The 12,519-nt window shown below is 40.7% G+C and overlaps 1 protein-coding gene across 1 annotated transcript in view; it reads left to right on the forward strand.

Annotated features, from left to right (window-relative positions):
* Window positions 1-12,519, forward strand: part of GLI3 (GLI family zinc finger 3) — a 201,619-nt gene that overhangs the window by 55,065 nt on the left and 134,035 nt on the right. Inside the window, exon 3 of the mRNA XM_053953161.1 lies at window positions 11,040-11,282. Within this exon, the coding sequence (XP_053809136.1) occupies window positions 11,040-11,282 (243 nt within the window). The remainder of the gene's footprint in view (window positions 1-11,039; window positions 11,283-12,519) is intronic.

Raw genomic sequence — 12,519 nt, forward strand, 5'->3', positions numbered from 1 at the left:
TTCAAATCCAAGTGGATGTTTCTGTATATAAATCAAATGGACCTTGAATCCTTCAATCACACTGTGCTTATTTGCGGTATAAAAATCTTTTTTCTCTTATGAAATCAGTTATCAGTATTTTATGCATTTGGTGAGTGAGGAAGACAAAGTTGTGCTGGCTACAGTTTTGCATTCCTCTATAGCACACAAAAGTCACAGAATTGATTATACTGCTGGGTATCGCACGGTGATTTTTTTTGTTTTGCTTTGTATATCGCCAAATGAACTTTGCATGTGATTCCCTTTCCCTTCCCCAGCCTTCCTTCCATAGAAATCATGCTTATTTAATGTTTTTGAGAGATGAAACTTAGTTTATTTTTCTTTGAAATGGATGTTGCCTGAGAATGTAGGTAGCCAAGAATACAAATGAAAAAAAATAATAAGGAAACGTTGAAATCTCCTTTTTCAGATTGTGGATAGATGAAGCCAGCAAAACCTGATTAACAATTTAAGAATGCTGTTTTTGAGCTCGCATGGCTACTGTAGTAGGAGGAGAGTACTGTTTTAAATTGTTCTGCCATTTTTTCGTGAATATAGGATTGTTTTTCTTAGTTGGCTGTCCTTATGATCTCAGGTGCCCATTTGCGTTTTGATAAGTGGAAATATACAATATTGCCTAGGATAGTCATAAACACCTAAGTATATATATGTAGTTAATCAGTAAAAGCTTGAGGCCAATATTCCACTGTCTTTTAAAATCCGTTATCCAGCATTAAGGTTAGAAAGACAAATGCATAAGTAATCAAAAAAGCGAAGTCTTAAAACCAGTTTTGCTCATCCCTGAAACTATGGGGATTAACAGAAAACATTAATCTATTAAACTTGTTTTCATCCATATAGTGATCTGGTTGGCATTCAGTTCCTCCCCATGTGGAGTTGTGTCAAGAAGCTGGAAATACCTGATGTGTCTCAGCTTTCTTGCCTTTTCTCAAATGTAGCAGGCCAGGCTGGCAGACCCTGCCAGAGGATGGAAAGCCTGGTCAGAAGTGTGCAGCGGAAGTGACGGAGGGAAGAGAGAGGCACTGACAAGCCGGTGACTGGTAGTCAGTTGTCTTAATTCTCCAACTCCACACATCCAGCCATCCAAAGCTTTTGAGACTATTCCATCCCCTAGGTGAGGGGAGGGGAGATCATGGTATGAGGAATTTGCTTTGTCTTTTCCTTCCAGGCTCTCCAATTTCTGTCCCTCCTTGCCCACTAACATGCACTCATTCTGGGACCCAGGCTGCTTGCTGTGGCTGTTAGCAGTATTTTCGATGACTGGAATGTGAAGGCAGGAGCTATGAGAGTATAGCAGTATGCACCTCTGCCAGAGCTTGTACATCCTCTTTAGTGGAGAAAACTGAGAAGAAAATGAGCAGAGGGGAGAAAAAACAGATTGGTCTTTGGGATGATCAAGATCTTCTTAAGGCTTAAGGAGAGATTTTTCTTTTGTAAGCAGTGTCTCCGGGCAGAGAAAAAAGCTCCTGAGCTTTAGCTTTAGAGGTAAACAAGCCAGGTTTGGGACGTTCAGAATATATTCCTGGTAGAGAAGCAGTGTTGATAAAAGGAATATTTTGCAATATCTGTGGATTAGTAGCAGTATTGTTCTAAACTAATGCACTAATGACAAAGCATCAAATTGCTTGGGGTACAGGGCTTGAGAGTTTTTCTTTGTTTGAAAACATCCTTTGCTGTAAACCTTACAATGTTTTGCAGCATTCTTCTGAATTATTTAGACTACTGATGAGGACTGTGAAAAGTCTCATTTCTACATTGAGGTATCCAGCCTGCCTGTCTGGACACTTATTTGCAGACATTGTGTATTATGCATCCACAATTGGTTGGATTTTATTGAACGTAAGGTGGAGCTGAATTTGTGGGTGCCTGTGACCACATTTTGTATGTAGAACTACGTACACATCTGGACAGAGAAATATATATGGTATTCAAATTTTGCCCTTAGAAAACTTGGGTGAAATCATTGTCCAGAGATTGCAGCCACTGTGAATCAGGGCACAGTAACCCATAACATATTTTTAAACAACTGGTATTTTTCAGAGACCAGAAGTACAGGGATATGATGGAAACAAAAGTCTTACTGCAACTGTGCAAAAGGATGCAGCAATAAGTAAATTTCACAACTAACTAGGTGATATCTACCATCTAAACTGAAGGGTTGCCTGAGTTGTTGCAAACCACTTAGTGATTTGCTAATGATTCCATTTAGCAGTTTGAACCCACCCAAAGAAGAAGGGAAGAAATATAATTCTGTTTGTATGCAACACTATAAATAACTGGGTTTTTTTATTCTCTTGAGGCTAAGGTATCTGTGCTGTAGATGCTGCAAAAGGAGGTGGTGCACCAACGAATTTATAACTCCTCTTTCATTCTTTTGTGGCTTTTAAGCATGGGTAATCAAATTTGTATCAGGCTTTAAACAGCTTTAAGGCCTGGTCTTGCTGCTGGCTTGGTAGAAAGTGACAGCACAGAATATGTCCCCCAGTGTCTGAGTGAAATGAGGCAGTTACCCACAGATAGGCATAAACGTGCTATTAGATGGTTGAGGAATATATCCCCCCACGAGAACCCTCCTGGGAATTTTTTGTAGTGCCTTTGATGTAACTAATTAGCCTGCTCAAAGTAAGCAATGACTAACAGTCTAATAACTGGCTAATGGAAGGAACTTCATAATGTTTTTAAATCAGGATCCTTTTGAGAGTTTTACAATAGGCTGAGGAGCTTTTTCTTTCTGAGAAATAGTTGCCAAAGGTCAAATCCTGATGTCTGTTGTTGTCTTTTAGTTATATTTGACTCTCTTAGATCTTTGAACAGTCCAGATGTTGGAGAAGGGCAACAATCCTGGAGATATTCTGGAAGTGCAAAGCTTGAGTTTTAGCCCTAATCAGCAGACCTTGAGCAAATGTTCTAGTTTGGTGAGGCTGTTGCACAGTAATTTGCAGTCTTCGCTAAATTTTGTAAGGTAGAACAGTTTTTTGGAAGGGGAAATGAAAACATGAGTTTGTTCTTGAAAGAAATTTTTTTTCTCATTTGAGTTTCCCAGTCCTCAAGTAGCAAAATCAAAACATAAAATTTACTATACCAAGAAAGGGAATATACCAAGAATGCTTTTGACTGCCTTTTACTTCTGCAAATTTAAAAGGAGAAATGACAGGCTACAGTTAATTTTCCAATTAATACTACCTCCAAATGTTTTCTACTTCTGGATTATAGCTTTCTTTTTTTTTTCTTGTCCACTGGAGCTACAAAGCACTGGTACTAGTAAGAGCTCCTTTCTCATCAAGATAATGATATAGCATTTCCACGTGCCAACCAACATCTTCAGTGCATTTTCCAGACAGACTGTTTGTGCCCAATGGTTGGAGCATTTCTGATGCTGGACATGAGTTCCTCTTGCTCTACTTGCACAAGTAGTTTCACTGAATCCCCAGAATTTCAGTGTGAGTAAAGCAAGCAAAATTTAGGCCTTGTAGGCTCCATGAAGGTAAATTTAAAATCTTGCCACCTGCTTAGTACCTAGGTGTAGGGTTTAGTGTTTCTCCTGCTGCAGTCGATGTCGTCACTAACACCTAAACCAGAGTGCTGGGGGCTGCACTCAACAGCGGTGTTAAGTATCACCACAATAATCCACTGTCTGCCATGGGAGAAACATGCAGCCCTGAACTTGGGAAGGGACAAAATGGTTTTCAGCTGTTTTGATTTAAATTGTTTGTTTTTGTTATTTTAAAGCCCATGTGGAAACGGGCTGGGAAAGGGCTTGTTCAGAAGTGAGGCTCCCACTTCTTTGGAGGCTGACATTACAAGTTGCTGAGAATTAGTCCCTCCATTAGCTTCCCAGAGACTTTCAGCCCTGCAGGTTAGGGCTGCAGCTGGGCATTGCATGGGTTCAAGCTCCACATCTTGGCTAGTTGATGGTTCATCTGGGCAGCTCGAGGGGAACTTGGCCAACAGGATACTGCAGGAATCTGATTCACAGCAAGCAACTTCAGTAGCTTGTTTGGAAGAAGATACTGGGATGGCTAAAGTGTCAGGTCAGTAACTTCGGGCATATGCCTAAATGTTACTCTTTTTTTTTTCCACATGTCCTGCATGATCAGTGAGTTGTGTAAGGCAACCCGGCCCTGCCTCCTGCCCTCTTTATCCGCCCTCTGAGGCTGAGTCCTGGGACTGACATGGAAGTTTCCACAGCACTCTGCCTTTGTGTGTAGGTAGCTGTGTCTACAGCTGCATCTTGTGTTTCCTCAGTAGGATTTTTTCAGCTCATATGAGATTTTTAGCATTTCCCTATAGATCTGATGCAGGGATTTGTAGATGCAGACTCTCAGTTAAATACAATAGGAGTTTGCTTGTATGGAATTTTAAAGGTGGTTTTATTTAACATAATTTCCTATATGTCTGTTTAGCTTCAGCCGGTTGGTTTTAGCTGGGAGTAGCTGAGGATGTAACAAGCACTCTAAATTCATCTGGATTGAGATAAATTGAGATAAAGACATTGCTACTAACAAGACTCTCTCTGATTTAGGAGTCTGACAAGTTTACCTGAGTTTTTTAAGCTGCTTCGTGCCATTCTCAGGTTCCCCGTCAGTCTTGGGGAAGAGTTATTCACACATTTGGAAATGGCTGTGAGCGATGTTCTGATAACAGTGCATTGCTGGTTTAGTGTTGGAGTGGTGTGAACTCCATACAGGCCCAGTTTTGTCTTCTCCAGATCAGTGGGAGCTCTGCCATTAACTCAGGAATGCATGATCAGGCTCTGTTTCCAAAGTCATAGCACTGTATCGATGTACTGTGTTCTGTCCTCCTCTGTACTGTCAAAAAAGGAACTGAACCAAGCTGTGCAACAGATGCAGCAAAAATGAATGTATGTGTCATTTGAGGAAAATAAGGGAGTGTGAGTGGAGTATTAGGTAGAAATTGTATGGATCAGGTCCCCTCTCTCCTTTATTCATAAATTCTTTTTCTTCCAGTGAAAGCTAAAGTTGACAACAAAAATATATCACATATTTTTCAAAACAAACAAACAAAACTACAAAAGAGCTATGTATTCGTATTCCAAAGATCACAAATCAATTACTGGAAAATACTATACACAGGATAAAGAAAAAATGACTAAACTAAAACTCCATTGCAAGTGGGAGTAGAAAACTATACATTTTCAATGGTAAGCTCAGATAATGTATGTTATTTATAAGCACAAAAGTCTTGTATAAGGTATGCTTAAGCATTGCAAATAAAGTGAGTACAGTATTGTTATCTTGCAGATTTTGTAGCCTCTTGTGTAATTGGAGTCTATTTTTAAAACCAATTATGAGCATTGTTCTTCATATCTATGTTAGTGTTTCCAGAGTGCTTCTTGTGCAGTTGCTCCAAATGCAGGAAAATAACAAACTTGGGACCAAGAGTGTCCAATTTAAACTACTGTATTCACCCAAAACAAAATTTCGCTTACAACACATGCTGTTTTTAAAGGCAGACACAATCCTACAGATCTGTTTCCTCTGATGTTGCTCTTAAGGTGGTCAAAGAGTAGTGAAAAGTGTATGTGTGTGCAAGAAGAATGCAGGTACAGGTATCCTAATGAGCATGGCAATTACTCTGTTGCATCATTTCAAGGAAGAAAATATCAGGTGTCAAAAACTTAGACTTTCTTAAATGGGAAAGAAATGGCTTTCTTCCTTAGGTATCTGTTCTGTTAAGAATCTAAGTAGTCGATCTTTTTTGCATTCCACCTTCCCCCTTCTTTCTGGCTCACAGCATCTAAAATGCTACTTTTCTGGGAAAGACTGATATTCTGATTTCAGTTTTGTAATTTAATGATGGAGAGTTTCCTTAGTAAACCAAATTTAGAGTACTAGAATGCTTATCTTATATCCAGACCTTGAACATAAAAGGCGTTTTATACCAGCAATTGTTCATTTAATGAGCAATTGCAGAGTGCAGGACGGTTAAGGGATTGAGCTATATGCACCATTATTGCAAGAAGTATTCTGAAATACCAGAAATAGGACGTAAGCTCTGATCAGGGGGACTGTGAGCACAATTACCTTCTTTTCAAATCCTTCTGTGACACTGCGGGAGGAAAAAGGACTTTGAAACTTGAAAGGAAAGAGCTTGCTTTCAACCTCAAAAGCTAGGAGGAAAGGGCTCTGAAATTTGCTCAGTATTCCCAATTCACCATTAGCCTGTTTCTTCCTTTAGCCTCAAGGCATTCTCTGCTTTTTGAAAAGATGTTAAGAAATTCAGTCACAATAGAGAGCCTAGTTTTGAACATGTTTCACTCAGTCCATTGAGGTCTGGGCTTCAGCCTTTGTGTGGGGTGAATTGAGCTGAGCAGCAATCTGGTTGGGGAGAGGTGAATGAGCAGTCTCTGTGCAGTCACAAATTCTGGCAAAGAAAAGATTACCCTTTCCTTTATTTTACAATATGCATTCCTCTACAATCATGCTAGTGGCAATATGCAGAGCCGAGCTTGTGCTTAGGTCAATATGGAGCACTTGGTTTATAGCAACTCTTGTTAAGTTTGTCTTGTAATTGAAGCTGCTGTTGACCTTGCTTGGAGATCATTTGTAAAACCGTTTATTTAGCATAAACTGAAATAATAAACCGTCCTTCTCTTAGGCTGATTGTGATAGGGTGACATTAGTTTGATTTAATGATTAGCCGCCTGACCCCTCAGCTAGAGAGAGCTGCTTGAATAGGGGGAGTTCACTAGGAAGCACACAGGAAGAATACTAATGAGCTTGTTAAATTTAGCATGGCACCAACCATTTTTAATTCCTCTAATGGGAGAAGCAATGGCCTTTGAGAGAGAGGGAGAGAGATGGGGGTGGGGGGCGGGGGTGGTGGGGTGGGGTGTGGGGGGGAGAAGAGAGAGGGAGGAAAAGAGGGAGGAATGCCCATGTCCTGGTAGCCAGAGAATTTTGGTCAAGAGAAGAGAAGAGCTTAGAGAGAACTTCAGGCAGGGTCTCTTGGACTGAGTTGTAAGTACCTTGTTTTTTCTCTTACTCAGCTGACGTGCTGTGAGATCTCTCATGAGATAGCTCTCTGGAAGTTGCAAGCAGAAATATGGTGATGAAACTTAATATATTAAGAGATCTAACTGGGCTGGTGTTGTCTTGTTTAAGCAGGGGTGTCTCTGAAGTGTGTTGGGATTGACTTTTAGTGTGGTCTCTCATTAGATTTCAACTTTTTTTTCAGTTGCTGACTTTAGGTGGTTTAAAGCAAAATAGCTTCTACTTTGTCTTGGTCTATGGTAAAAAAAAAGCAAAAATGTTCAACAGATAAAGAAAGTTTAAAGGATATTTCCATTAGGTATTGGCTTCTGCTGATTTTTTTAAACTTTCTGAGTAAATTAGCTATGCAATTAAAAGTGTGTTTATTCAGGCATGCTGTCCAGTGTGAGTTTTTTGAGAAAGCTTTTTGATTGAGTGAGAGGTGCTCCATTAAGTGAGGTGCTCAGCACTTCTAATAAAATTGGCTTCTGATCAAAATAGCAGAACTAAATCAGGTATTTCTCAGTGGATGTGAGAATCCTGGATTAATGTGATCATTCAAGACTGGGCAATTCTAACATGTGTCTCTGGCTATTGGCTTGTTAAGTCAGAGAAAGGGTGTATGTGAAGAAAGAGAAGCTTATGCAGATTGCTCTCGGGCATGATTGCTTTTTTCTTTTCTTATTTAACCCTTCACTCTTACACTGGCAAAAGGTGGGAGGAATTACACTGAAGTTGGTGCGCTGCCACCAACTTCATCTTTCACTTTGGCATTTGTGTCTCTGCAACATTTTAATAAATTGGTTGTTTCTTTTGACCCTAAAGCTGGTCACTTCTAAAATGTGAGCAGAGCAGTAACAGAACAGTACTCGCTTATTTGGCTGTAAAACCCCTTTGGCAGATGCTGCTGGAGAAGTGGGCTGTTTGCTTACATTTTTGCTTTAGAATCCCACTTGTTGCCATGGTGGACAGTGTGTTTCTGTCAATAATTTGGCCTGGTGTGCCTTGCCCGCACTTACTCTTGAAACTTTATTGAATGCTTCAGTTGAACCAGAACAAGATTAGACAGCTTTCCCCTTTTGGCACACTGGAGTGGCTCGCCTGCCGTGACAGTCGGCAGCATTACTGCAAGAGGAGTTTCTCGCTCGGCACCGGGGGAACTCCTGCAAACTGCTTGGCTCTTAGCATCCTGGAGTGTGGGTGCTGTCAAATTTCTCATCTGCCCCCTATCACAAGCAACCCAGTGGTGTGAAGTCAATGCTTAGCAAGGTGTTTGGCTGATGAGTAAGCCTTATTATTATTGCAAAAATGCCATCGTGTTTAGTTAAATAGTTCTGGAACAATTTTTGTGTGGCGAAAAAATACAGAAACTTTTGACTTGTAATGGCACATGGCAGTAACTTTATAATGGGGAGAGACATGGTTGATGCAGAAGGAAAAATAGTTTTGTTTTCTTTTTTTCTCAAGTAACCAAAAAAGGGAAAAGCTTATTAAAACAAACCTTTTCCCTTTCATTTCTAAATTACTGAAAGTAGGTTTTGAATTTCATTCAGCAATTTGAAAAATCAGCCTTTTCCATAACAGTCACTAGTACCTCGATTCATGAGGCGTGCATGTTTTGAGAAGAAAAGTATGAAAGTGGAGCCTGCACACAGATGTCAGCTTCTTGTTGTATCCCAGGATGGCAGTTTTAACAAATACTATCTTTATAAGGAAGAGTAAAAGAACTGAAATCCTATCTGATCATCTGAGTGATTATACAGCCCCACAAATCACTCTAGCTTTCTTCTTTCTGAACTGTTGTAGCACTGGTTAGCTTGCTCTACTTAAGAGTCTGTCAAAATTTCAAATGAAGTGTAATACCCTGTTTTTATAGGAGTTTACATCTCATCAGTGAAAGTTCACTCTAGGTTTAAATTTAACATAAAAGACTCTGGCTAAAGAGAAACTTGATGGAAAATATATCTTTGGGGTGACTTTTTTAGTTATACAAGCAGTTTCTAAAAACCTCATATAAATTTTAAAGTTTTAGTCCCCGATTTGCAGTTCTCTAACTAAAGCCAGCTTCAGTGTAAAAAGTTGAAACCTTAAACCCTGCTAATCCAGAGCAGGGACCAATGCCTGTGCATATTAATAAAAAATAGAAAAGGGCAAAGGGTTTAAACTCTGTAATGTTGTTGTCTATTTCCATTAACTCTTTCTTCTCAGACCCAACCCTGGAAAAGCTCTGTATGTAGAATTACTGACTGTAAAGGAATTCTGTCCCTGGAAGATGCTGATAAGTCAGCAAACCCTGGTTGCTGTAATACTTGGAGATAGAAAAATAATTAAGTGCTCAATAGGCTATGCTGTTGAGTTTTTGTGTTGTTGCTATTTGAGGGGAGAGGGGGCAGAGAAAATAATAGTTAGCATTTTTTTCAAAGCAATGGTGTGGCTAATTTACGCATATAATGGCTAGGTATCTATATGTACAGCACTTGTTTCTAATCTAATTTGTATAAAGGCACATAGGTTGAGTTACGCTGGTGTCAGGCTTGCTGAATGTAGTGACCTGGTGAGTTCCTGGCTGCTGCTTTTGCTGTGTGAATAAGTATACCAGGGGAAGGTACAAGTGAAAACTTAGCCCTGACCTCAAATCTCTGACAACTGAAGTGCAATCTTGGCACTGGTGTCAATCATTCTTCCTTGCATGTGGATTGTAGAGTAAAAGCACTTTACTTTTATTTCCTAAAGGTGTTTTCATTTCCTTTTCTAGTTTCCATTTTTGTGCCCAGCATTTAATAATTTGAGATTCCTTGTGTACTTCTAGAACTGCAGAGCAACTTTGAAATGAAGAATCTTTATCAGTATTCCTTCAAGATGTATTGGTGCACACTTGCACATGCAGTGTGGTTGATGGAACAAGGATGTACCTGGAGCATTGGTATTGCCCAAGGATTACAGCCAGCAAGCAATCATGCTTGTTTAGAGAAACATCTATATTTTAAACCAATAATGCAACTGAGAGAGCATTTACATTAGAGACTTATGTACCTAGAAAAGCCACTCTGCCACATGGCATGTGTGAAATGTACCTAGGAGCATTCATCTTGATTTTGAGCAACAGAACCATTTTGTCTGCTTTTTGAAGGGTGTATGTAGTCCCTAGGGGTTAAATTTGTTGGAGTGGTGGGTTGTTTTAGCACGTAGTCCTAGAGCTGTCTGCAAGGAAGGCTGGTAGAGCCATGGTCAGGAGGCTCTTCTTCCCTTACAAGTGGGACCACAGGCCTAGAGGCTTACTCCAAACTAGGGCTTGGGTTTTAGTTATTATTTTACCCCCGCTTTTCTTCCCCCTTGTTCATTAAGAGTTTGTAGCTGTGTTTTTGTGGATTTTGGAAAAAATTAGGTAGGGGGAATATATGCAACCATCCTGCACGGGGTGACACTGTCAGAGCAGGTGGCCTTGCTTGTGCCTGCCTGATGCTGCTGGTCCTGTATCTTGAGCAGTTGTACCCATTTTATTTTTGCCCGCCTTGGTTCTGATCACTGCCAGCCTTCCTGCAAGGAGGAGCCCCTCACACAGGCAAACCCCAGGGACCTGGAGCTGGGCTGCAGAGCTGTGGTGGGTGGCTGGGCGTGATTTAGGCCCAGCTGGTGGGGTTCATCTTCTCCTCTGTGTGACAAATCATTACTTGACTCCCCATCAGGGAGCTCCCAGTCTCCTTGTCCCAGAGGCAGGGAGACAGCAAGCCTCTGTCTGTTCCCACACAATTAATAGCCCCGCTGCTAGGAGCATCAGTGCATGGGTGACGGTGATCTACTGCTCGGCTGTTGCCGGCTCTGAACGGGCAAGTGTTCCCAGGCCATCCCTCACAGCCACACAGGCACCTCCTGTCACAAACTTACACAAGGAAGAGGAGGGCAGCGGGGGGAGAACTTTTCTTTATTGTATTTGCTATAAATGGGCTAAAAGTGTGTGTCTCTCTTTTTTCTTCCCTTCTCTCTTTCTTCTCCATCATTTTTTTGCAGAGGATGAAAGTCCTGGGCAGACCTATCACAGAGAGAGAAGGAACGCGATCACAATGCAGCCGCAGGGTGGGCAAGGCCTCAGCAAGATCAGTGAAGAGCCTTCCACGTCGAGTGAGGAAAGGGCCTCATTAATCAAAAAGGAGATCCATGGATCTATATCGCACCTTCCTGAACCTTCCGTACCTTACCGCGGGACGCTCTTTACCATGGACCCCCGAAACGGTTACATGGACCCTCATTACCGTGAGTATTGATTGCTGGCTTATTTGGGGATGCAAAGTTGGACGGCTGTTAAATTTAATGTGATTTTGTCACTTTGCATTGTCCCCAGGGAGAGTTGCTTTATGTGGAGGGAGTGGTGTTTGTGGTAAATGCAATCTCTTTTTCCTGAAGTTAAAAACCAGGGTGCAGTTGCACTGCAGGTAGAAATTACTGCAGGCCTCTGCAAAGTGACTTCCACAGGACATCTCATCTGTTGCTAATCCTCCTCAGCCATCCAGGGTTGTGTTTTGCTCCACCTCCTTAAAACATGAAGAAAAATGGGCCTCATTATAGCAAGCAGAGAATGAAAATGAAACAGTCTTTAAAAATCCCTCTTTTAAAACAATGTTAAAGTATGTTATTGAGAGGAAGAAGGACGGTGCCCCGTACACAGAGAATTTGGCGAATTGTAAGGCTTATTTTTGTGCTTTGGGACTCTTTGTTTTGTTTTGGAGGGTTTTTTTAGACATTCAAAAGTGTGTTTGAGAATGCAGGCTTGATGGAGTGTTTTTGCAATTTTCTTTTCCAGCTATAGTTCCCTGAAGTTGTAAGGGGGAGGAAAAAAGGAAAATGGTTTCAACTTCTGAATTCTCACTCGAGCATTAATAAAAAAGTAAGAAATTAACTGACACTTGAACACAGATGTGGAGTGGATTTCTCCATAGGCAAAGTATGAAGGACTTAAGCAATTTTTTTTTCATCTGTTTCTAGTTTACAAAAAAAAGAGAATAAAGATCATTTAGTTGTGTAGTAATGAAGTACATCTTGAGGTGTCAAGGCATGTGCCTTTTGATTATAGATTTATCACCCAGTCAGGATACAGATTTGCCATTTAACCTTTCAGTCTTCAATTTCAGATGATGGGCTTAAGACCCACAAAGAGAGAGCAGTCTGCATTGGTTTTCCTTTTTTTAAACATCATTCAGAAATTTTAGTGTTTTAAGGCAAAAGGTCATTAGCCAGACGACTGATTAGTGAGGACAGCTGATTAGTGCGTGTTTTTTTGCTAAAGAAAGTGCCAGGGATAAAAGCTAATTTTATCCCTTCATTAGTTGGGCTAGCAGCAAAGGGGAATGTTCACTCATCAGGGTGCAGATCAAAGTATGTCTTGCACAACCTTAAGTCTCACCAACCTCCTTAAAAAAAAAACAAAAACAGAGCCTGATTGTTAATAAGGATGGAGGTATTATGAGAAAATGAACACTTGTTGTCTGTATAG

The sequence above is a fragment of the Vidua chalybeata genome, chromosome 1, assembly GCF_026979565.1.
Source record: "Vidua chalybeata isolate OUT-0048 chromosome 1, bVidCha1 merged haplotype, whole genome shotgun sequence".
Lineage (NCBI taxonomy): Eukaryota > Metazoa > Chordata > Aves > Passeriformes > Viduidae > Vidua > Vidua chalybeata.